Source organism: Schistocerca piceifrons, chromosome 3, assembly GCF_021461385.2.
Source record: "Schistocerca piceifrons isolate TAMUIC-IGC-003096 chromosome 3, iqSchPice1.1, whole genome shotgun sequence".
In the NCBI taxonomy this organism is placed as follows: Eukaryota; Metazoa; Arthropoda; class Insecta; order Orthoptera; family Acrididae; genus Schistocerca; species Schistocerca piceifrons.
This window is the reverse complement of record NC_060140.1, coordinates 539,378,355-539,403,773: the sequence shown is the minus strand read 5'-3', so window position 1 is coordinate 539,403,773 and position 25,419 is coordinate 539,378,355. Positions and strand designations below refer to the sequence as shown.

Below are 25,419 nucleotides of genomic sequence, written 5' to 3'. Positions count from 1 at the left end.
GCCTTATTATTTCAATTATTTTAATGTATGTGATATTAATAAATGTCCTTTTCTGGGTATATTTCTTGTTAGTTTGAAATGTTTCTCTTAACAGTGATTGGTTATAAACAGTCTTGGTTGCAATTTTAGGTTTTTATTTTTCAACGACATGTTTCGCCTTATTTAGGCATCTTCAGGTTATCTTTTCTAGATGGACGCGAGAGGCACCAAGATCTGCATAACGCGTTCCCGTTCACAGCAGCGAATAACAGAGTAAGATGGGGGCTGACCTGAAGATATCTAAATAAGGCGAAGCGCGTTGTTGAAAAATAAAAAACTAAAATTGCAACCAAGACTGTTTATAACCAATACTGTTAAGCACTGGTTTGCTGTATGCCACATACGGATTGGAAGAATTTCTTAACAGTGAGTTCTAATTGCAATTAACCTCAGCTTTTAATGTTAAATAATTCTGTAACTCATTCAAGAAGTAAATCTGAAAATTTGATGGAACAGTTTTTTGTACGTTTTGCTTCACCCAAATAAAGATAAGCATTCTGATTTTCTTCCTAAGTTAGCTAGTATGCTGAATAATGGATTTATCTCTGCTACTGTTGTGTGGCTCATAATAATGGTGTGCCATTAGGTGCGGTATGGGCCATTCGGATCGCCCCCACCGCCCCCGCCGCCCCCGATGCCGCCTCCGTTGCCACCGCCTCCGCAGCTCCTTGGCCGTGCGCACTCACGGTCCATGTCTTCGTTACCCCCCGAACCTTTCATGATTATGCGGTAAGAAATATTATTACCTCATAAATAATATGAGCAAACTTTAGTGACCATTGCTATTAACACCTGTTTCATCAACTTGTTATAGATATGGACATATAATGCTCATTCTTTAATTATAGAGGCAGTGGAGCCAGTCGACTACAAGAGCGAGTCAAGAAGACATATCACTACATATTAAATGGAAGAGGTCAACACTACACATTTCGGCTATCTATTAAGACATGTCTGGTTATGTATTGCGACTATGGTTATTTTAGGTTATGAACTTTACTAATATTTTGTAAAGAATTCTCTGACCTCCATTGATAATCCACGCACATTTCAAAACATAACTGGATTGAAGCAAATATTGCAGTTGTATTCATGCTTAATGTAAATCTTCGAAGTGTGCGCTCTCTTCTCATCAATCTTACACTGCTTTACACTCTATTAATTTTTTTTATAGAGGGGGGGAAGGGGGAGGGGCTAGACATAGACTCCCTTTATACCTTTATCTTCAATATATTATCTTAATGTAGTTCATTTTGAGGATACGAGCTGACGGCTAGTCCAACTATACGTCATTAATCCGTTGCACATAAAATATTGACTTCTTCGACGAAGTACAACGAAAAGTTTCAAGTCATAGTGAGCACTGGTCGTAGAACGTTCGACTGTCGAATTCCAATTAGACCTGGACGAAGGTAACGTTTACGTTTCAGAATATGAGGGAAAGAAACATGATTGCCAATACTGCTTCTTGGTCTTCAAGTGCCCACTTTTTACAGAATTTTGGCTGTGAACGTGGTAGTTTAGTCTTTGTCCACCGTCGACCGGAAGACGCTCTGAGATGAAACCTAAAATTAACCTTTTCCATTTACTGAGCTAAAAAATTCATCTTCATCCACATCGAGTTCCGGTCAGTTATTTCACCTTCAAGCGTGAGCAGGAGAATTGTATATGACTCAGAATGGCTGATGACAAAGCCTGTTTTTTCAATTTTTCTCTTGTTGATGTATTTTCAATTTTGAGCACTCTTCGTTTATTCTCAGCATTTCACTTCGGAGCCTGATTAGTCCCGGAGATTCTAAGTATGCAGTTGGGCCACACGTCAAAGACGTTAATTATTTCATTCTGGCCACAGTGAATGTACCTCCTTCCGTACGAGTACGAATAGCGATAGCTATGCATATGCATATTCAGTACACCTTATTTCAAATGAGCTTTCACATTCTGCATTATCGTTAGCCCTTACGAATGTCATTTTCTCAACTTTTCAGTTCCACCATCTTCCGTAAGTATTGTGGCCTCAATTATGTCCGCCTTGCTGATAACTAAAAATAACGACATCATAACATAGTCTGTAAGAAAAGGTTAGTAAGTGGAGCCAAGTCTTGAAATTGGCAACACCGGCAAGTTGGTGCGTTGCTAAAGTCGGAACCGGTGAACTTGGTAGAAAAATCAAAATCGCAGATGTACTAGAATTGACAGATATGTAAATACATCCACTCCTGTGAAACTTAAAGACCTTTACTACAAATTATCAATTGCAACAAGTACACTGTGCCATTGGCGTCCATATGTAAGAGGGGTGTAGTAGGAATTTGTTTAGCATTTGCACAACAGGGTAAATATAGACCAAATGGAGAAATGCGTCAATGCTTGTATTCCCACTGTACCTAACTGTGTAACTGTCGAACCTATAAAGTCTGTAGAGGATGAGTTTACAGAACAGTATTCCAGTTTATGTGTTCACACCTATTGGACTCCATGCAATAAAGGCTGACTTTAAAGGCTTACAGAAGATACCTGTGCTCTAATTTTAGCATGGGAAGTTCGTGAATTTTGCCAGGTGTAGTTGCGAGTGCTCAACCACTAATAACAATAATAATAAACATCTTACACATAGTTTAGATTCTTCAGCAGTAGCCAACGACGGATTGCTTTCCACTTCTTCCCACCAATTATAAATGTTCCATTAATTAAAAAAAACATCAAATATGACACATGCTGATTTGGGAATAAAGAATAGAAACCCTTCCACATCAGTATCGTTGTTTGATAATTTGCATAACCAATTATCAGTCCTACGTGCCCGGAAGGTGTCGGGTTTGACCACACATCAGTCTGTCTTAGTATCTGTATAACTGAAAGTCTCAAATATATTACATGATTACCCAGTAAAGCAAAATGTAATCCATTTGGAGCGTGATGTCTGTGATCCGCAGTTAGAGATTTGTTAACATATGCGGCTAACGTTTGATTGTATGCCCTCTGTGTGATACTAAACATCGACATAGAGAGATAACGTAGCTGCGTACTTGACATCTGGTACTTACGTCTTCCTGTTTAATCTGGAGTGAAATCTTCCTCCGCTCCAATTACTGCCCCTGAAGGCTGACCAGAAAGTCTTTTTTTTTTTTTGAATGGTTGGTTCCTATGATTGCTGTGTGGCAGTGAAGAACCACAGAGAGCGTCTCAGATCAGTTAACGTAGACTTAAAATGTAGTTTCGCGAGGCAACATAGTAGATGAATCCCGCATGCGGTGCGTATAATTATTGACGTATATAGATACGAAACGAGGGTCGCTATGCTTTCGGCTATCTATTTTCGACTACTTTTTAAGGTCACACAAGCACCTAACTACTCCATCTGAAATACATGCTTGATAATCACAAGTAGGAAACTTCTAAGGATTGTTTGGCAGGTTAAAGAATAAGACAAGCAAATATTCTCATAAAGTTACTTTATTAAGATCTACATATACATTCACACACAGAAAACAACCCTTTCCCTAAGTTTGTCTGGTGTGATTTTAATAACATCCAGTTCAAATTTAAATCAACGTTGGAATCTTCTAATTCTTTGCATCCAGTACCTTTTACAGATACAAAGAAAGCATATTCTGAAATTGTAATACATTTCTATTTTTTCCCTGTAAAATATGTTTTATGGCTTTAACAGTTACTTCCCTTATTTCCTGCAAATCTTCTAGCCGAGAGCGTTTGGGGGGTTTTATTTTACCTGTTGTTTCGTAGATGATACTACTGTTGCAACTCTTCACATCTTAGTCGGTGCAAAGTACTAGCTCTTCTGCTACACGCTTTTGCAGAATTTGCATGTAGATCTTAAAATTTACAACTTTTGCAACTGAGTATCCATTAAATGTAGTTATTCCGTTGGAGTCCGCCCCATAGGCTGAGTGGTCAGCTAGTCTGACTGACATGCAGTGGGCCCGAGTTCTTCTCCAGGCCAGATCGGAGATTTGTCGCTAATGGACTGAGTGTTGTGTTGTCCTCATCATGATTTCATCATCGTCGAAACGCAAGTCGCCTATTGTGGCGTCAACTGGAAGGTCTTGCAGCTCATCAGCCGAATTTCCTCGAGTGGGGCTCTCGATCATCAATACCATACGATGATTTAATTTCATTCCGTTGGTTTTCAGCTCTGCAAACGGCTTCTCTGTTTCTAAGTGTACGATGTCCAGACCGCCACATTCAGATACAATGTAACCAGTTTCTTTAAGCTAATTCATGTGGGAACGGAAGTTTATAAGAAAATGTTCCATATAACCTATAAAATAGTAAACATTCTCAATTCGATTTCGGCCAGGACTCTGACACGTGACCAGTTTCGAGTGCTGTTTACTGTAAATGCAAATATTTTATATTTCCCAGTCACAGCCAGATTTTCCCATACACTGTGTTCAAAGCAATTTGTAAACATCTCCTGCACATCTGCAAAAGCTTCTTCTTTCTCCGGTATCAGTTTTCCAGTAGCGCCATATGAAAGAAATTGACACAGAGTTGAGTGGAGTAGTCTGTAAATACTGTTTTTCAGCGTTTATAACACTTAAACAGCCTTTCACGGGGTCAAATATACGATCCATTCTATACCTAGCTGTAAGATTCTATTGTAGCGTAAACTGGTAAGTATCCTTTCATTAGCTAAGCTGCTACTTCTATACGTAGGAATATAAGGAGAAAAATAAACTCGCTGATTTGGCCATTGTCCACTTACCTCGAGTTGTTTTATTACGAGTGTAGTGCAATTTTTAAGAAACTCCTCGTTTGAATTCCGAGTGCTGTGGTATTCTCTCTCGAAACATACGAGCTGGAAAGTTCTGGCTGCACGTAACAGACGCCAGACGCTAGCAGTGCGTGTACATGCCAGCAGTGTAGCTGACTGATATGCAAAAGGCTGCAAAGCGATTCGTCAGTGCTGCTTCCGCATAATAACGAGCTCACGGAAATCATAACATGCTTGTGCATCTATCAAACAGTGATACTGACGTGGATGCCCGCCTGCTTAGCTGAGTGGCTGACGCGTTTGCCTACTATGCAGCAGGCCCGGTTTCGATTCCCAGCCGGTTTGGAAATTTTCTTCGTTCGTGGACTGTGTGTTGTGTTGTCCTCATCAGACTTTCGTGAATACCGACACGCAAATCGCCCAATGTGACCTCACCAGAAATCAGACTTGTAACTCGGCGGCCGTACTTCCCCAGATGGGGCTTTCCGGCCATCACTGCCACACGATCAGTTCATTTCACTGTCATAGATGGTTCTCTACTCGTCATTTCCAAATCAGCATCTGACGTATTTATTTTAATAAAGGAGCATTCATTAATGGGGGGAGGAGGCAGTGGAAATCAGTCTGTCGTTGGATTTGCCATACAATCAAGATTATGTGTAACATATTTATTGTTATTATTATTAACGGTAATGCACACACAAACCATACTTGGCAGAAATCGCCACCTTCTCATTCCGAAATTAAAACTGACTTTACGCCCAAAGTATTGGCTTTGGCAATTAGTGCGACTTACTTGGCAGGTGCGAGTGGCCGGAACGTCCTCTCGCGTTCGTTGCCTGCCAGATGCTGCAATACCGCGAAAAACGAGTTTCAACTGTGTCCCTTCCACAAACTGGACGTACATGCACTTTTTTTTTTTTTTTGAGAAGAAGCGTCGGACATCGCAGAAATCCCAGTTCGGGAAACATCACAATCTGACTGCAGAAGCACGAATTCTGATTGCTGTCTTCGTTCTCAGCAAGTATTCGTCATTAAACAAAAAAGATGCCGCGGGGTGCCAATGCGAGTCCTATATGCAGGACGTGACTGGCTCCGTTTGGGTGGCGGTGGAGACTTGATACGGGCAACACCGACTAGTGACTGCAGCACCGACAGCTACTTTGAGAGCTCGCCTCACAGTGCTGCTTCCATACCAGCTGCATACCTTAATTTCACAGGGTTAGGCTAGCAAGTTGTTATAACATAATGCAAGATTTCTGTCGTCAACTTCGTTAAGCATTTACAATATTCATTACACCTTGTTACCACCAGAAGATTTCTCTCTCTCTCTCTCTCTCTCTCTCTCTCTCTATCTCTCTCTCTCCCTCCCTATCATGCTTAGAATTCCCGTAGTGTGTCGATCCTAACATTTATTTATGGCCCAACATGCAGGTCTGATCGTGTTCGTATAGTAAAATAGGACATGTACCTGACACGTCATAGACATACGGTTCTTGAAGACTCATACGTCTAAAGTATTGGTTGTAGGATTTTCATGGCCGCAAGCTCCCTAGGCGTTTAGTGTACCTCTAGCGATATGTAACTTGGGTTGCAATATGTCCTCAATACATTGCATTACACTGGAGCTAAGTGAATTCGAATGTGTAGAACTTATATATATATATATATATATATATATATATGTGTGTGTGTGTGTGTGTGTGTGTGTGTGTGTGTGTGTGTGTGTGTGTGTGTGTGTGCAATTCTGTAAAACTTGAGTGGTGGTCATGTCTTAATGCTCATAGGCAATGCATCGACTCTTTGGTTGTTAGTAAAACTATCTTTCTTTGTGCTGGAGGCAGTTCCCTAGTCGTGTTAAAGGCAGTCATGCAATTACGCCAAAGAGATTTACCTTAACGTCAGGCATTTAATTCTACCAATTCTTCTTTTACGCTTGCATTTTGGTCCATTCCACCACATTTCATGGCTGGTCACACTTGAAAAGGGTGACATGTCGACATGCTAATGTCATTTTTTGTGTATACCTAGAGTGAATATCTTAAGCAAATACCCATAATTTAATCGTCTCATTCATCACAGAGCATAGACCTAAAGTGGAGAGCAAATTGCCTAAGAGCAGTGAAGACCTACAGCTACTGACTGAGAGTAATAGCGCATGATTTATAAATAATTCAGATCGTTTGGTTACTTTTAACTACAGGCTACGTTGTCACGTTGTCATTTGCTCTTATTCGTGTACTGTTTGGGCGAAGATCTACACTTAATATCAGGCAGCTAATTGCTTACGTTGCACACATTTTTTTCTGCAAAAATTGATGGACTTAACCCAGTAAGCAGATACAAACATGCACGCACAGACACACAGACACAGACGCACATACACACACACCCATCCGCATAAAGTGCTCAATTGTATTGACTGGCACTCCTGTGTTTTGATGAATCCTATCAGTTTTCTTTACCAGTTTCCATATCTTGTGTCCTACCAGTTTACCAGCTCTACAACCATTCTTAATAGTTTCTAGATTTGACACCATTCGACTAACACTTGTAGACTATGTTATGACGTCATTATCTTTATACTGATCTAGTAACTTACAGCAGTGTATGTACGAGCGGTGTATGTATGTTGTATGTGTGTATACGTGGTGTGAATGGAACATGGGGGAAATAACTACATTTTTTGTCTTTATTTACATTTATGAATTTATTTATATGTATACTGGTACATTTATTTACAATCATTGCGTTACAGCACAGTATTTTGTAAAAATCTGTCATCTATAAGCCTTTAAATTCACCCTATATTGCAACATTCTCAACAGTTGTGAAGACATACGTCGGGATACCATCCGTAAACACAGCCTCTACGGACTGGATAGGTTCAAGTGTTACAGACATAGATAAGTATGTCCTGCTCACATATGGACGCCAGTGGCACAATGTAACTGTTATGCTTCAGCCGGCCGGGGTGGCCGAGCGCTTCTAGGCTCTACAGTCTGGAACCGCGCGACCGCAACGGTCGCAGTTTCGAACCCTGCTTTGGGCATGGGTGTGTTTGATGTCCTTAGGTTAGTTAGGTTTAAGTAGTTCTAAGTTCTAGGGGACTGATGACATCAGAAGTTAAGTCCCATAGTGCTCAGAGCCATTTCTTACGTTTGATAACGTATAGTACAACAGGTCTTAAAGTTTCACAGGAATTGATGTAACAAATTGCCAATTTTACCAATTTCCAGATTTGGCGCCACTCAGCTATCACTTTTTAGAGACTATGCTATGACGTCTTTATTTTTTAATAGTGTCGAGGTATCTTACTGCAACCTATGTCCAGTGCCTTTGCAGATTTGACGTCCTATCAAATTGCAATTTCTTGTACCAATTTGCCTGTTGTTGACCAAGTCCTACCAATTTCTGGATCTGGTGCCACTCGACTAACATTTTGCAGACTACGCCACTACGTGATTAGTTTTATACTGTCAAAGTATCTTGACCCGCAGTTTTCTTACGCTGCTTCTGCCTGCATCGACTTACCCTCTCACTACAGAGCATAGGCCTCGCATGAAGAACAACTCCGCATCATTTATATATAATATAGGTACTTCTGGGCACTAAATTAAGTATGGACGTTAACATGACATTACCCAGGTGCGTGTAGCATGTGTGACGTCGTCAGATCGTTTGGACACTTTTGAACAAAAAAAATAATTTCTTATAACAAATACCGAGTACTGGGTAAAATGGTGCGAATATTGCGAGAAAGTAGTGGGGGCCCCTTCATCCTCGAAGTAGAGACAATTGTGACACTCTCATAATCGAATTAAAGTCACTTGGCTGGACTTGGGCGCCATTAGGAGACAGCATCATGACGTCGACGGGTGCGGGGGAGGGGGGTGGAGGAAGCCGGGACGAGGGTGGCCTTCACACGGCAACGACGCGACGATGTCGGGGTCCCTAGAATGGGCTTGGTGCAGTTTAATCTAGTTCTCTCCTTGCGTCCCTACTTGTTTTACATCTAAATCTACATACCTACTCCGCAATCCCTCATACGGTGCGTGGCGGAGGGTACCTCGTACCACAACTAGCATCTTCTCTCCCTGTTCCACTCCCAAACAGAACGAGGGAAAAAAGACTTCCTATATGCCTCTGCACGAGCCCTAATCTCTCTTATCTTATCTTTGTGGTCTTTCCGCGAAATATAAGTTGGCGGCAGTAAAATTGTACTGCAGTCAGCCTCAAATGCTGGTTCTCTAAATTTCCTCAGCAGCGATTCACGAAAAGAACGCCTCCTTTCCTCTAGAGACTCCCACCCGAGTTCCTGAAGCATTTCCGTAACACTCGCGTGATGATCAAACCTGCCAGTAACAAACCTAGCAGCCCGCCTCTGAATTGCTTCTATGTCCTACCTCAATCCGACCTGATAGGGATCCCAAACGCTCAAGTAGTACTCAAAAATAGGTCGTATAAGTGTTTTATAAGCGGTCTCCTTTACAGATGAACCACTTCTTCCCTAAATTCTACCAATGAACCGAAGACGACTATCCGCCTTCTCCATAACTGCCATTACATGCTTGTCCCACTTCATACCGCTCTGCAATGTTACCCCCAAATATTTAATCGACGTGACTGTGTCAAGTGCCACACTACTAATGGGGTATTCAAACATTACGGGAATCTTTTTCCTGTTCATCTGCATTAATTTACATTTATCTATATTTAGAGTTATCTGCCATTCTTTACACCAATCACAAATCCTGTCCAAGTCATCTTGTATCCTCCTACAGTCACTCAACGACGACACCTGCCCGTACACCACAGCATCGTCAGCAAACAGCCGTACATTGCTATCCACCCTATCCAAAAGATCATTTATGTAGATAGAAAACAACAGCAGACCTAGCACACTTCCCTCGGGCACTCCAGATGATACCCACACCACCGATGAACACTCGCCATCGAGGACAACGTACTGGGTTCTATTACTGAAGAAGTACAGATCAGTACACCAGGGAATAACGTCCACGGTACTTGAGGGAGCTGTTGAGAATCGAAACTGAAGGGGTAGACAGGTTGGAATATATCCAACAAATGCTTGACCCTGAGGTAAAGACGTTGGCACAACAGAGGAATTCATGGTGGTCCACATCAAATCAAGCAGAAATCCGATTTAAAAAAATGAAAACTAAGTTTGGGATCTTAATGTGATTCTTTGCTGAACTGTAACGAAAGAAGGCGAAGAAGAACCCCAGTTTTTGTTGTTTTCATTGTCACACGAGTACGAAAGCTGTTGAATTTGTCCTGTCCTATAATTTCTGTTCTTCTTAATGATGTTTACTGGTGCCTCGAAGCAGGTACATTTAGTAACATGGGGCGTACGTGCCGTATAAGTGGCAGTCGGTGCCTGCAGGTCGAAGGCGCTGAACCGGAGGGTGTGCATCAACGTGGGCGGCGTGAAGCACGAGGTCCTGTGGCGGACGCTGGAGCGCTTGCCGCACACGCGCCTCGGCCGCCTGCGCGACTGCAACACGCACGAGGCCATCTCCGAGCTCTGCGACGACTACTCGCTCGTCGACAACGAGTACTTCTTCGACCGCCACCCCAAGTCCTTCAGCTCCATCCTCAACTTCTACCGCACGGGGAAGCTGCATCTCGTCGACGAGATGTGCGTCCTGGCGTTCAGCGACGACCTAGAGTACTGGGGCGTCGACGAGCTGTACCTCGAGTCGTGCTGCCAGCACAAGTACCACCAGCGGAAGGAGCACGTGCACGAGGAGATGCGGAAGGAGGCCGAGTCGCTGCGGCAGCGCGAGGAGGAGGAGTTCGGTGAGGGCAAGTGCGCGCAGTACCAGAAGTTCCTGTGGGACCTGCTCGAGAAGCCCACCACGTCCATCGCCGCCAGGGTGAGTCGGGCAGCGCGCTGCCGCGCCTCCACGCCGCTCCACCACACCAGGGTTCTCACGATAAGTGGAGGTTCTCTTGGCTGCAACACTGTACAACATTCTCTCGCGTACACTTTCACAGTACAACAGATACACACACATTTTCTGTGAGTATTTCTGCTTCAAACGACTCTATTTGCCATATAAGCCCTGTCTGCAAACACATTACTGCATCAATAGGTCACTCAGTCGTTCTTTAGACGTACGGTGGTCTATAGGGCTCATACCCCCTTCTTTCATTTGTTCATACCACATCACTTCGCTAGTACATAAAACAAGATGAGTCATTCACACGACCCAGCAGACGTTTATTAGATGAAACCAACTCTCGCTAAGGGGAAAATTTTTTTCGTGTATTTATTCCTGCGAGGAATCGTATATCTTGTGACACACGTATTATTCCTCAAGAAGGCTACAAGTGCTCTAGTTTTATAGATTTTTCATCTAGAGTTATCTGATCCCCTGGAAAATCATCATATCTTATTTTTTGCGGTCATTATTTTTTAATCATATTAGTTGGGTATTTTAAAGAGAATTTTTTTTCCAACAGGAAAAGTTCATAAGGAAAGCGTGTAGAACTGTCATTGTTCCAGTTGTCAGAAATTTCTATTAAACGTCATCGTCAATGACGTTTATTCCTCAGCTAACTGAAGTTAATTCGTCCACCATTACAAAAAAGGCCAATGTAACAAGGGACATAATTCCTTGATAAGATTATAAATGAGAGAATAGATCGAGAAGTACTACTTTAGTTTAATAAATGTGAAGAAAATAAGTTGTACGTTAAATGGAAAAAATTTCCATTCTAGTGTTAATTTAGGAGGGAAACAAAAATACATGTGTGACGGTTTTCATTTGTGAAGTTTGTTGTTTCAGACATGAGCTCTATCATCCGTATATTTGGGGCGGATATAGACGATCTGGACCTTGAGCTAAAAGTAAACGCTCGTTTTGTTAATTAAGCGTAGTATACTTAATTTTGTAATAGGTGATACAAGTGCGAAAACTAAACATATCCTATCCTCTATTCCAAATGCAAACGGAAACCTTCGAACATTACCCTATTTTCACATTAGAGATGAAGTCACATATAAGGAAAGTTATGTGTAACTATGACGCTCCATATTATTACAAGTAAAGGGAGCGTATTTGCTGCTGTCTTTGCCTATCAAAATTAAAATAAAACGTATTCGTGATGTTAACTTCGCATAACACTCAAATTAAGTAAAATAGCCATGTTAGAAAACACGGAGCAACATGTGTAGCGTTACGTCATCATATCGTCGGAACTGTACATTCTAAAATCAAAATGCCACCCTGGTGAGAAGTTCCAATGAAGTGTACTTTACCTGACGGTATAGCTGAAAGTACAGATATTGAGGAAAGTTTGGTGTTCAGAAAAAAATCGTGCATTCACATCGGAACAGTTATACCAATAACTACCGAACTGAGAACAAGATATCAAGCTATAAACCAATGGATATTAACGAAATAATCTGATGCAACGAGAAACTTTCCTCAACATTAGGAAATCATGCCAAAACGAGCAACTAAGTAAAAGATACTTTAATAAAAACTGTTGCTACAACATGATAGCATTTATAGGTTTTTACTCTATCAAGCTGCACTTGTGATGGGTGTACGAAGGAGGTAACATACAGAAATTCTTGTAAAGACGTTTTATGTGCTTCGTAAAGTAATACGCTGGTGAGGGGAAGGTAAAACGGTGCGCAATAGTTTCAGTGCAAACTCGGAAATGCGGTTCGCACGGAATGCTGACACACTATAGCAGTAAGGACACCAGTAGTTGACTCTCGAATTTCCTGGTATATCCATAAATTGTGGTCTACCTATTTGTGGCGGGAATGGAGAACACCAAGGAGACACGCACTGTAGCAAGCCTGCTGTTATTGTCTACATGCCATTGAAAATTATGGGCGATCTTAACTGTCTCGAGTTGCGAGCATTCACAACAGTCACCACTAAATGAGGAAAATACAAATCCTCAATCGTTGCTTACGGTCCAAACGCTCCCGAGGTGTATTTCGGCCACACAGAGATCGCCTAGTTGTTGCAGCGTATCTGCTGTGCATTACGTCTACTCTGTACGACAAATTCCGCTTCTTTCCTTGCCTACCGATTAGCATATGTGCAGCTAGGGAAGTGGTTAAGACTTTGGACTCGTATTCGAGAGAAATAGTTTCCACCTACCTGTATGACCCTGATCTAGGTTTTCAGTAGATTCGCATAGTTAGTACAGATAAAGCCTGCATCTTCTGCTTCGACAAATTAATATTCTCACCCAAAAGAGCTTTAATTCGGTCTGTCGTTAAAAAGACACTGATAGGATATTACACCTGCATCATAATACCAAAAAAATCAACAGTTAGACAGAGAAATGGGCGATGTCGATTGCTCGTTGTTATCCGCACAGCCAGTGTGGAAAAAAGAGAAACGGCTGCGAAATTTAGTACTTAGTTCCTTCGTATGTTTTCTGCTAAAACGCAGTACTGTGTTCTCCTTGTAGGTCCAAATAGTCTTGTGATTGTGATGCTCACGTTAGGTATTAGCTGCGGCCATAATATTGCGTCTTATAAGAAAAATCAGAAAAGAATAGATAGTACGACGAATACTAATCGCAACAGCTACGTTAGGGGCCATAATTGTCGTCCACAGAGCAACTGGCAACGGCGGATACAGCAACAGAGGCTGTCAAGTATATTCTCTCACTGGTTGTTATGGTTGTCAGTCACTTTGTTATTCTGATCCACGTAGAGACTATAATCTTTCCACTTAATCTCCGCTGAAAATTCATGCATCGGCTATTTGCTGTGATAAAGTTGATTGCGAGCTCAATATAATTACAACACTTTACTTGCATAAGGTACTTTTTTCGGTCTGTGGTCATGCATGTTAGCTCGTTATTCAAAGTTTTCAATGAGTGACGACATTCACTAATCGACCGTCCGATGTGGCATTTTAGGATAACAGGATTAATGTCCCCAGCTTACCTCCGGATTTAGGTTTTACATGCTTTTTCTAAATGTCTTACGTAGAATATCAGGATATTACCTACCCCATCCTAGTCCAATATGGCAAGGTGTTCCGTCTCTAATATCCTCCTGCTGGACGAGACGGAAAATCTTGCATTTCTTTCCTTTCCATTGATGGTGACTGAAAGATTACATGACTAAAACGAGCATCGTAACAGGTTTATCGATAATTAAAAAGGAAAACCGTAATATCTCAGTGGCTATGGTCGAAAAATTCACAGTTCATTGACCTTTCAGCTTTTCTATGGCCAACATATTCTGAGGTGACAAAAGTCATGGGATACCTCGTAATATCGTGTGGGATATCCTTTTGCTCGGCGTAGTGGAGCAACTCTACGGGCAATGTACTCAACAAGTCCTTGAAAGTCCCTTGCAGAAATACTGAGCCTCGCTGCCTCTATAGCCGTCCGAAATTGTGAAAGTATTGCCGGTGCACGATTTTGTGCACGAACTGACGAGTATATCCTATAAATGTTCTATGTGATTCGTGTGGGGCGATCTCGGTGGCCAAAACAGTCGCTCGACTTGTCCAGAATATTCTTCAAACCAGTCACGTACAGTTGTGTTCCTGCGACATGGCGCATTGTCATGCATAATAGATCAAAATGGTTCAAACGGCTCTGAGCACAATGGGACTTAACATCTGAGGTCATCAGTCCCCTAGAACTTAGAACTACTTAAACCTAACTAACCTAAGGACATCACACACATCCATGCCCGAGGCAGGATTCGAGCCTGCAACCGTAGCAGTCGCGCAGTTCCGGACTGAAGCGCCTAGAACCGCTCGGCCACCGCGGCCGGCCATAATAGATCCATCGTTGTTAGGGAACATGACGTCCATAAATGAAAATGGTCTCCAAGTAGCCGAATATCCAGAGGACCTAGTCCACGTAAACACAGCCTACACCATTATGAAACCACCACCAGCTTGCACAGTGCTTTGTTGACAAATTGGGGCCGCGCCCTCGTGAAGGCTGCGCCGCTATTGAAATCTTCCATGAGACCTTACCAACCGTAATCGGTACTCATCTCATCAGGCCACTGTTTTCCAGTCGTCTAGGGCCCAACCGACATGGTCACGAGGGCAGCAGATGCGCTGCAGACGATGTCCTGCTGTTACCAAAGCCATCGCCTGCTGCCTTCGCCACACTGTCCTAACGGATACGTTCGTCGTACGTCCCACACTGATTTCTACGATTGTTTCACGCAATGTTGGTTGTCTGTTAGCAATGACAACTCTAGGCAAATGCCTCTACTCTTGCTCGTCAAGTGAACGTCGTTGGCCACTATGTTGTCCATGGCCAGACGTAATGCCTGAAATCTGATATTCTCGGCACACTCTTGATACTGTCGACCTCGGGATATTGAATTCCCTAACGACTTCCGAAGTGAAACGTCCTATAGGTCTAGCTCCAGCTACCATTCCGCGTACTAAGTCTGTTAATACTTGTCGTGATGCCACAGTAATGTTGGACATCTTTTCACATGAATCACCTTAGTACAAATGACAGTTCCGCTAACGCACTGCCCTTTTGTATCTTGTGTACGTGGCACTACCACCGTCTGTATATGTGCATATCTCTATCCCACGACTTTTGTCACCTCAGTGTATCCGAGACGTTCCACGCGATTCTCAGAGTGAATCTAGACAGCAGAATTTTGAAACTTCTGAAAAAGTGAAGATGTCCATCTGACATTTACGAAACAAGTTCCAAAAACACGTCTTCTTCTTGCAAAAATGAACAAGCGGCTTTGTTCATTTGCTTCGTTAACGCCCTGGCTCCCAGTACAGGGGCTGCTGCGGCGAAGCCAGAAAACAGCTGCCTAGCGACGCGTCGACGCTAACCGCTGCGAGCGTAATCCTCGCCCATCCAATTAGAACAGTAGCCGCGCAATTCAGCGGCGGCGCCAGAGCGGCGGCAGAACTCGTTTAATGCGCTCCGCACAAGCCGCTGCCGGATTACTCTTCGTCCTCGGGCGAACTACCGAGTTACGTGCTGTCAGGCTGCCGAAAGATATGTGAGCGATCGTATACACACTGCCTACAACTTCCATTTTCGCCTCACTGTGCTCCAGTTTCTTTTCCTGCTCCCACGCTTCCCTCTACTTTTTTTCTGAACGGAGACAGTGAATTCAGGCTGTGCACTTCCTAGTGTTTTCCCTCCATATCTCTTAGAGGGATTCACGCAGAACCAGCGAAATAATGGAACTGCCACAGAAAACTACTTCACTCTCATCATCAGGTTATGCGCATTTTAAGTGAATAAGGGTGCACCGTAAGACAAACACTTATTTCTCTGCGTATGCTTCGGCTCAGTGCCCCTTGTCCATTATTTTTCCAGAGAAGAGGTTTCATTCCTTCAGTACAGTTCTGGAAGGTCTGGAAAATACCTGTCTACGATTTCCATATCCTCTCCATTTGATTCAAAAAGTTTACAGTCGCAAATTTCTCTTGATGTTGGCCGTAAGCTGAATTCAGAGTGTGCCGCACCTGTTAAAAATGACAAATCTTCCACATCTTCCACTTCAAATAACTTAGCTTTCCTGTTTTCAGAGGCCGTTTACATGCCCGTGACTAATGATTAAAAATATTTGACTAATGGTTAAAAACATTTTTTCGTGAAATCCATCCTTTTCTACAATTGTTCTTTCATTCAAATTGTTCAGACGACATGCATGATATCCATTCGTTACAATTTCCCTTACTGTAAGAAGACCAGCACGAAGAAACCTCTCTGCATCCCAAAACAATGCTTGTAATCATTAAAGAAAATGAAAAAGACTTTCCTGTTTTTTACACAGTGTCACATTGTGTTGATTGTTGATCTTTTTCTTGCTTCTGGTGGTGGACTAGACCCGACGCAGAGTAAGCTATCGGGGCACAAAACCAGTCAGTCCTATTAAAACGATTCGAACTCGTTCAAGAGATTTGAGACCCTAATCTTTCTCATTCTCAATCCATCGCAGGTTGTTCTTATTAGAACCATTTCATAACAGGGTGTTGGCTAAATCTATGGATCTGTGGTAATGTTTTAAAGTACATTTGTATAATTCATTTGCATAGTGGGAAACTGAAAACTAGAAGATGAGCAAAGTAAGATGATTTCATATCACTCCCTGTACTTTGGAAATCAAAAAGAAAATTTTTAGATACATAAAATAAGAAAAGGCCAAAGGAACACGTATTAGCCGGATGTAACTGAACCACATTCATCTTGCTGATGTAATTCTAATGATTGCCACTACTGCAGCTGAACTTCAGCAATTAATGGCACAACTCAGTAGAACAAGTCGAAAGTAGACCTCAAAACAATTTATAAAAAGACTCATCGAAGAGCAAAATTGAACAAACAGAAAAGTACAAATGCCCTGGAGTGCTTTTGATAAAGCAAATAGGATTTTAAAAACTATGTTTACGCTCTGACGGAAACTGAAAATCTGCAGTTAGTACGAACTTTATCGGTCGAAAAAGTTTTGGACTGGATTAACAAAAAGCAGAGAAAGGTTAATATAGTGTTTAAATGTTTGAGGTACTTTACCGTCTCCCTCCAGTTGATTTCATGCAATCATGTGTGAAACTGTCATAAAAGTCCATCTTTGGGATATTGGTCAACGCGCGCTTTACATTGACTTGAACGTCGGTTACGTCGTCAAAGCGTTGATCTTTCATGTGAATTTCAGCACTTTGGCGTTTTCTGGTAGGTTCGCGCTGATAAAACCAGGTCTCGTTGCCTGTGATGAATTTTTCCAGAAAGGAACCGTCCGCGTATTTATAAAGTCGCAGAAGGCGTTTTTTTTGTTTTTGTTTCTTTCAGAAGTCAAGGTGTACGGGATAACCTTTGCGCACACTTATCTCTTCTTTAATGCATTCTGGAGAATATCTTGAACACTTGTTTTTGAGATTTTGCTCCGTTGGCGTCTCTGACACACCAACGTCGACACAATACAGCCGCACGTCCACAACTTGACACTACCTTCTCACAAGTGACCGCTCGACAGCACATCTGTTGTTTAAATTGTTAGTTCAAGCTGCCACCGTAGTTACTGATCTGACGTCGTTGATACGCTAGGTATCAAATCAGTCACGGAACTTTTCATATGGATGGTAGTAAATGCGAAAACCATTCAAAAACTGAAGATAAGCAGCGAGCAGAGAAGAAACACATGTTATTAATACGTAGGACAGACAGGAAAACAAATAGATGAAGAAGTAGACTGGAGTGGATGACGTAATTGTGATTATAATGAAAGTGAAATGGAAGTGGGAATATGTAGCCTGGCGAATGGAAGCGTAGAACAGCCAAGAAAGTACTTTTGGTGGATTCCAGGAGATTGGGAATAGTAAGACGGGGACCTAATTAGAGGTGAGTAGATGAAACAAATAATTACAGGAATAGTATGGATGCAGGCTGCTGGAGACCGTAAAGCATTACCGAATTCACTTGGTGATAAACCATCTAAATCTCATATTCCATTATAGCGCGGTATTCGAAGAAAACAAAGGTTAGAGTTTAACGTCCAGTCGACAACGAGGCAATTAGAGCTGAAGCTCGGATTAGGGAAGAAGGATGGTGATGGAAATCGGACGTACCCTTTTCAGAGGAACTACCCCGGCATTTATTGACTTAGGGAAATCACATAAAACCTAAATATGGATGGCCAGACGGGGATTTGAACCGACAATCTGCAGAATGCGAGTGCAGTGTGCACCACCTCGCTAGGTGAAGTTAAGAGTAGGTTTGTAATACTGTGTCTCACTTCCCCAGTTGTGCGAAACTGAGTAGCTCGACTGTGTAAGCCAATAATAGGGCGAAATATCTGAGAAACAGTGTTTGGATAAAGGCCTACAAGATGTTAACTGATTAAAACACTCTCAGGTCTGGTGCCTGAATATTACGGATACTGCCCGCATCTCGTGGTCGTGCGGTAGCGTTCTAGCTTCCCACGCCCGAGTTCCCGGGTTCGATTCCCGGCGGGGTCAGGGATTTTCTCTGCCTCGTGATGGCTGGGTGTTGTGTGATGTCCTTAGGTTAGTTAGGTTTAAGTAGTTCTAAGTTCTAGGGGACTGATGACCATGGATGTTAAGTCCCATAGTGCTCAGAGCCATTTGAACCATTACGGATACTAGATCTGTTTTCCTTTGAGCGAAGATATTAAAAATTCTATAGACACCTTATGAAAGGAAGTTCATTTGCTCCATATCCGACGTGTAGTTGCAATACCATCTGAAATACCTCGTCTGTTTAAAGGTGTTCTATTTTATTTAAGCAGTACATAAATCTTCTGCATAGCAACAACATTCAAGTAACTTGTTTAGGAAGACTATTATATCGCTGGACACGATCAACATAAGACAAACTCCTGCTCAGTAAAGACAAATCTGATTTCGGGTCTTGGTACAGCACACAGTTTTGACGTGACGCAAATGTTCATTCTTGTTTATGAAAACTAAAAACTTTCCACCTGAAGTAGTGGTCTACTTATAATTTTATGTGGCGCCGATGATAATTAGAGGCCGTCATATTCGGTGGATAAAGGATTGTTCCATATTTCCACATATAATACAGGCTTCAACGAATAGCACCAATACTATTACTGGATGTTTCCATATCTCATCCACACACTCTCCACTAAGTAATTAACTTTCCGAAGTCAGCGAAGACTCCGGCCTGTGCCTGATTCATTTCACTGTTTTCCTGCCTCTATGAGTAATTTCAAACAAGCATCTCTTGTGCCTTTCTTGGGCAGTAATCAGATATGTTTACATAATTTTCGCACTGAATGTCTCTGTCTCACTCTCGTAAGCCAAAATTGGTAATAGAAAGTGGCAGTGAGCCTCTCAGTTCAGGGAAGTTGAATGATTTGTTTCGCAAACTATTTATTGCAGCAAAAACTATCATATTTACTCTTCTGTTTATTTATTCTGTGGCCCATCTAGTCTTTGTCTCAGCTACTTAAACTTCATTCTTGATTCGTGCTACCTTTAGTATTCATTCCAAATTTCAAACCGATTACAAACTAAGAAGTGTCAGTATGAAAGGGGAAAGAATACAGCTGCTTTGGTTTACGGATGACATAGCTGTGATAGCTCCACATGAAGGAAATCTGCTAAGAATCGTAGAAGTTATGGATGTAGTATCAAACAATGAGTACAAAATTGAAATTAGTTGAGAAAGGTTGAAATTCTCATGTGCCAGAGGAAATACGCATCAGAAGGAGAAATTAAAACAAGCAAGGTAATGAAAATAATTAGGAAGTAAGACAACTGAAGGCAGATAAAGCAGGGAGCAAAAGAAATACACATCTAAATTATATAAATAAAATAAAACGAACAATATGATACGAATATTTAGGAAATAAGACAGATGAAGGAAGAAGCAAAGATCGCATAAGGAATTGGATGAGCGAAAGCCATGTTCATGAATAAAAGAAAAATGATTTGTTCAAACAACATGAATACTGACTAAAAGTAAACGGCAGTTAAGAGCCGCAATTGGAGCGGAATCCTATATGACTGTGAAACACAGACAACAGGGGGAAAAATGAAATCCCTTGAAGCATTTGAGGTATGCGCTAGTGACGTATGTTCAAGATAAAGAGGACATTGAAACCATCAAACAGGAAATGCTGCAAAGGATTGGCTAAGAAAGGTATTTAGGAAAACAGCAGAACTAAGAAGACATAAGTGGATTCACCACAAAATAGGATACAAACATTTTCTTGTAGATGTTCTTGAAGGAAGATTACAAGTGAAGATAGCCCGAAGAATACGGTGACTGGCTTGATTAAAACAAACTATACATAATGTGGGAGTCTCTAATTATGCAGAAATGAAGAAATTAGCGTTCAGTAGATCCATCTGGAGAGCTACCATTCGGTCGAAAGGCTGATGATGAAAAAGCTGAGTCCTATTGTTATACAGTATAAAAACTGTCTCTCTGGTAGCGTTGCGCCGGCACGTCGCTGGTAACGCAGCCTGGACATGTTCGTTACTCTAGGTGGCGGCAAGAGTGTCAGCACCCTGGTATCGATCCCTGTGAAGGCTGTCGCTGCTCTATTAGAAAAGGCTGCCAAGCCAGCATAAAGGCAAGAATCACTAGGCCACGTAGGACATTCTTAAGATCGCATTGTTTTATTATAAACACATGAAATGTCGGATACGATAGCGGAAATCAGAAACAACAGTTAATCAAAAACGAGATATTAACTGACGTATACTACTCCCAAACCGCAATGAGTGCTCTTTCACCTGGTCGATAAGGAACTTTTTCATAGACATTATCGACAGCTGCATTCCAGCGAACAATTTTCCACTCTTAATGTTAAGTTTTAACCAGAATCCTCCCCGTAACGAAAACTGTAAGTTTGTGTAGTTCCTCCTGCTAAATCGATCTTTGTATTTTACTCAATCGTACTATTTTAGAGACTTGCAGTTCTAACTAGGTAATTCAGTCGTATTTTATTCTCAAAAGTACATTGTTCTTGAGCACCCCGTTTTTTTTTTCGGTTTTCAAGAAGTATTTCAAAACGCTATGGTAGCAGAAACAGCACGGATTGTAGAAGGAAGGTAAAAGAAATTGTCCATGACTTTATCGAAGAAACGTAGCTTGCGTTTCTCTTAAGTGATTTAGGGGAGCCCAAGGAGTCCTAACGTTGAATATCCAGAAGTTGATTGAAATATAGATTCTCCACAATACGATTCTTCAGTACTGGTTCCTCAGGTGATTCGTGCTTTATCAACATCCAAACATCCAGAAAAAATACGACCATTCTGCGATATTCAGTGCCTGACAAGTTATTGTTGCTTGTAAATACGAACTTGCCTTGTTTTGCGTGACGCGCTGTGTGTTAATCAGTTAACTATCAATAAATCCCCTCACCCGGCTTCTTGACTAGCCTAGATTTTGGGAAGCATTGGTAATCCATGGGAAAATCCTCCTTAAATTGTTGATACGATTCTTACATGTTGACGCTGTAAGGTTTTGATACCGTACAGAGACTATCATAAATCCGTTAAAAATGAGGTTTTTTTGATGCAGGATACTTCGGTGTGCTAGGATCAGTGCAACAGTAGCCTCACTGAATGGTCAGCTTTGTAAAATACTGCAACCAAGAAGCACAGCGTTAACGTAAACATAACAGAAAGATTTATCCAGTTAGTTACCGTAACACTCTTGTCATAGTCTGGTCACAAATATCGAGGTGTGAAGTATAACTTCCATCCAGTTGTACGTAATTTCAAAGCACGTATCTCTATCTTCAACCAGAAAGATGCTGGAACTTATGTATAGTGATTCTTGCATCCTTGTGGCTGACAATTTTGGTTTTCATATCGAGGGCATTTAAAGTGGAAAACAATTAATACAGCTGACAATACAACATTAATAAGTATCAATAAATGATCTTGATAAAGCTTGCCAGGTGTGTAGAGGAGACAAAACAATGCAACACGCATTTCTCTGTTTGTGACCAATTGCGCTTCGAAAGGGTGAAACACACACTGAAGGTAATTTGGCGTGTTAGATTTGAAGAGAATATCTTCGAAATGATGATATAAAAATGTTTCTCATATAAAAGATGATACGTAATTAACGTTCTTGAAAATTGTACACTCGAATTTAGTAACAATATGGAATTTTGCAAAATACCACACCACCATTAATTAATTATGGAAAATAAAAAATTTTGTTACAACATCAATTAAAGAAGCTTTCAAGCTATTTACATCCATATATATATATATATATATATATATATATATATATATATATATATATATATATATATATATAAGGTTGTTCTGAAATAGCATTTTTGGAAAATAATCTGTACACAATATGTTGTCAGAGTATTTTCAACATGCCTAATTAAAATCTCTGGGCATGTTCCGTTGTAAGTCGAAGAAGAATTACAAAGTAGGGAATGAATATGCTTCTGCCAAGCGGGTTCTTCACTGGATTTCAAGAGATAAACCCAGCGGACTGGTTCCATGGTAAGGCAGTGGCATCGCATTTGGGAGGTCTATGATTCAAATCCCCTGTTTGACCATTCGTCTTTGGGCTTGATATGGTTTCCCTAAATCGCTAAAGTACAATACCACGATGGGTCCAATGAAAAGGACAAATTCGACTTTCTTCTCTACCCATATAAAAAATGAGGTTATGTGTCATCTCTGAAAAAATCGTGCTCAACGGGATCTTAAATCCCGATCTTCCTCCTTGAGTTTCTCATATATAAGACCCATATGAGAACTTAACGGACATTTTCGAAGACATTCGAAAACAGAACTATCAAGGACGCATACCCTTACAGACATGTAGACATATTCTGAAACAAGAAAGACCCTTACGACATTATTGGCTGGAAAACCCCATGGAGCAGGTTCACCCCCCGCTTAACTGGAAACGTTTTGCCTTCTTCGCGCACGAAAATCTCCCTCCTCGCTTTGTGTGAGAATTATCTCTTAAGCTATTACGTCTAGGTCGCTGTAATGGATGTGTTTCCTTTTTTGTGTCACTTTTCTCTTGCGTTTTGTGATAGAGGGTGAAAACTTGTACCGGCACATAGCCCACTCCTGTCGAATAGCACCCAGGGGAAGGGGGAGGGAGCATAACTTCCAAATACGACAAACAGATCACGGTCGAGAGTTCCATGTGCCCTCATTACATCGGAAGCTCCAGAGAGGTTTGCAGTTTAATTGGGACATTGGAGCAAAGTCTAATAATGTTTCCTCCCGTTGCGGGTTGCTAGTGGTGAAAGTTTCTTCCACCACCGGGAATCACACATACAACCAAGAGCTATGCGCCATCTCACCAGCGTGAATTAGATATCGAGTACGAAGCCTCTATGCAGCAGTGAACGTCACCTGGTTTATGATGAAATGATGATGAAGTAAAGTGAAGCCTTGACGCTCATGTTTCATCAAAATGGACATGATGACCCCCTTTTGAACTCAGACACCCTAAAAATGAGAGGGACTCCTCATAACAGCACAAGTAACTCTCCACGCTCTAGCTCATTCAGCTTCAAATACGCTGCCACGGTGTAATTGACTGACAGTGGAAGATGTGCAGCAGACTACGCACTTTGCTGCCACATACACCTGAAAATGACCGCACTACAGACTGGGATGCAATGGACATTGACGTTTGCTCCTGTAACCTTTGGGACGTCTCTCGATATGCAGCATTCGCGAAATGTAGAGTACACCACAAAATTGAAATGTTTCTTGTAGGTGCACTTCGAAAACTCACAGCTAATGAAACAGCTCGCAAAGGCCACTCTGAGACTTTCTCACAGACCAATAGCCTACTAAAAAGAATCAGGATGGGAGTACCTATTAACACTTCACGTTTCACATTGTGTTCATTGTGGACTTGCAAGAGATGTGTATAGATGCTGTGTAGACAAGACTAGTAAACAGTGGAAAACAAGACCACAACACACAGATTTGTCAAAACGTGTAGCTTTTTGAATAGAGAAAAAAACTTCTAGTCTAGGACACCTTCCAGGGATGCCTTTTGGTAGGGCTTAATTTCGGCCGGAAGTTACGGATTTTTTTTTTTTTTTTAATTCACTGGACCAAGTCGGCATCGCAGATATAAAACAGAATACATGTATAAAAATTGCAAAGTAAATGTGACTTTCCGCTGCGCCGGAACAGCGGAAGTGACGATGGGTGGACAACATGATGCGATGGGCACGAGCGTGTGCGAAGCACTGCCTAACTAGATAACCATGTCAGAAATCATTAAAAATACTGTTCTGAAATTCTGGTTTTTAAAACATGATTTCTTATAATCAAGACAATAAAACTCCAAGTTTTCAGTCAGAAAATGTAAGTTTCCAGAAATTTCGCCCTGAGCTTTTCTAAAACCTAGGAATAAAAGTGTATGCCCAAAACTTCCGCTTCACCAAGCAGCTACATTGCATTTCTTTTAACGTTGTGGCTAGCAGAAATTGATAACATGATGTCATAGCCACGGAAACTACCGAAGTGTGCCGGAATGTGCCGAGCGCAACTAGACAGTAAAGTCACGCTGCTACGACGACAGACTGTAGCACCTGTTGTTTGTATTAAATCTCGGAGTTTTATTGTCTTGATTATAAGAAATCAGGTTTTAAAAACCAAAATTTCAGAACAGTATTTTTAATAATTTCTCATTGTAAGTCTTTTCAAAGGTTTTCGAAAATCTAATAGTGATTTTTATGCCTGTGGGGTGAGGGAGGGGGGGTTGTAACTGAAGAGGTGCGTTCCGGCACATAAATTTTGGAATTTTCTAGAAATTATTGAGCCATATAGTTAAAAAAGAACTACGTCAGTAAACAACAGAAGTTAGAATGTGCTGACAATTCATTTTCCATTAATTCAAGGATAATAGTTTTCTTAACTACATTGCAGCAATGATGAAATCTGTTCCAATAAATATGATTTTAACTGAAAGGAACATGAACAGCTAAGGGAACAACAAATACTATAATCATAAGCAGATAATTCGATTTCAAGGCATTCTACAGACGGTGTCTGTCGAGGACTTGCATTGGAAATGAAAGCTTCGCACGCTTGACACATGTCTTTTGCAAGAGCTAGGAACTCGAGTCACTACTTGTTCTACGAGTTCCCGTTCATGTATACGTCCGTCTTCTTTTG

General features: G+C 41.4%; 1 protein-coding gene across 1 annotated transcript in view; it reads left to right on the top strand.

The window, feature by feature from the left end:
• Window positions 1–629: 629 nt before the first annotated feature.
• The window catches only part of LOC124789685 (potassium voltage-gated channel protein Shab), a 166,960-nt gene continuing 142,170 nt past the window's right edge, over window positions 630–25,419 (top strand). Inside the window, exons 1-2 of the mRNA XM_047257122.1 lie at window positions 630–768; window positions 10,185–10,677. Coding sequence (XP_047113078.1) covers window positions 674–768; window positions 10,185–10,677 — 588 coding nt within the window. The 5' untranslated portion in view covers window positions 630–673. The remainder of the gene's footprint in view (window positions 769–10,184; window positions 10,678–25,419) is intronic.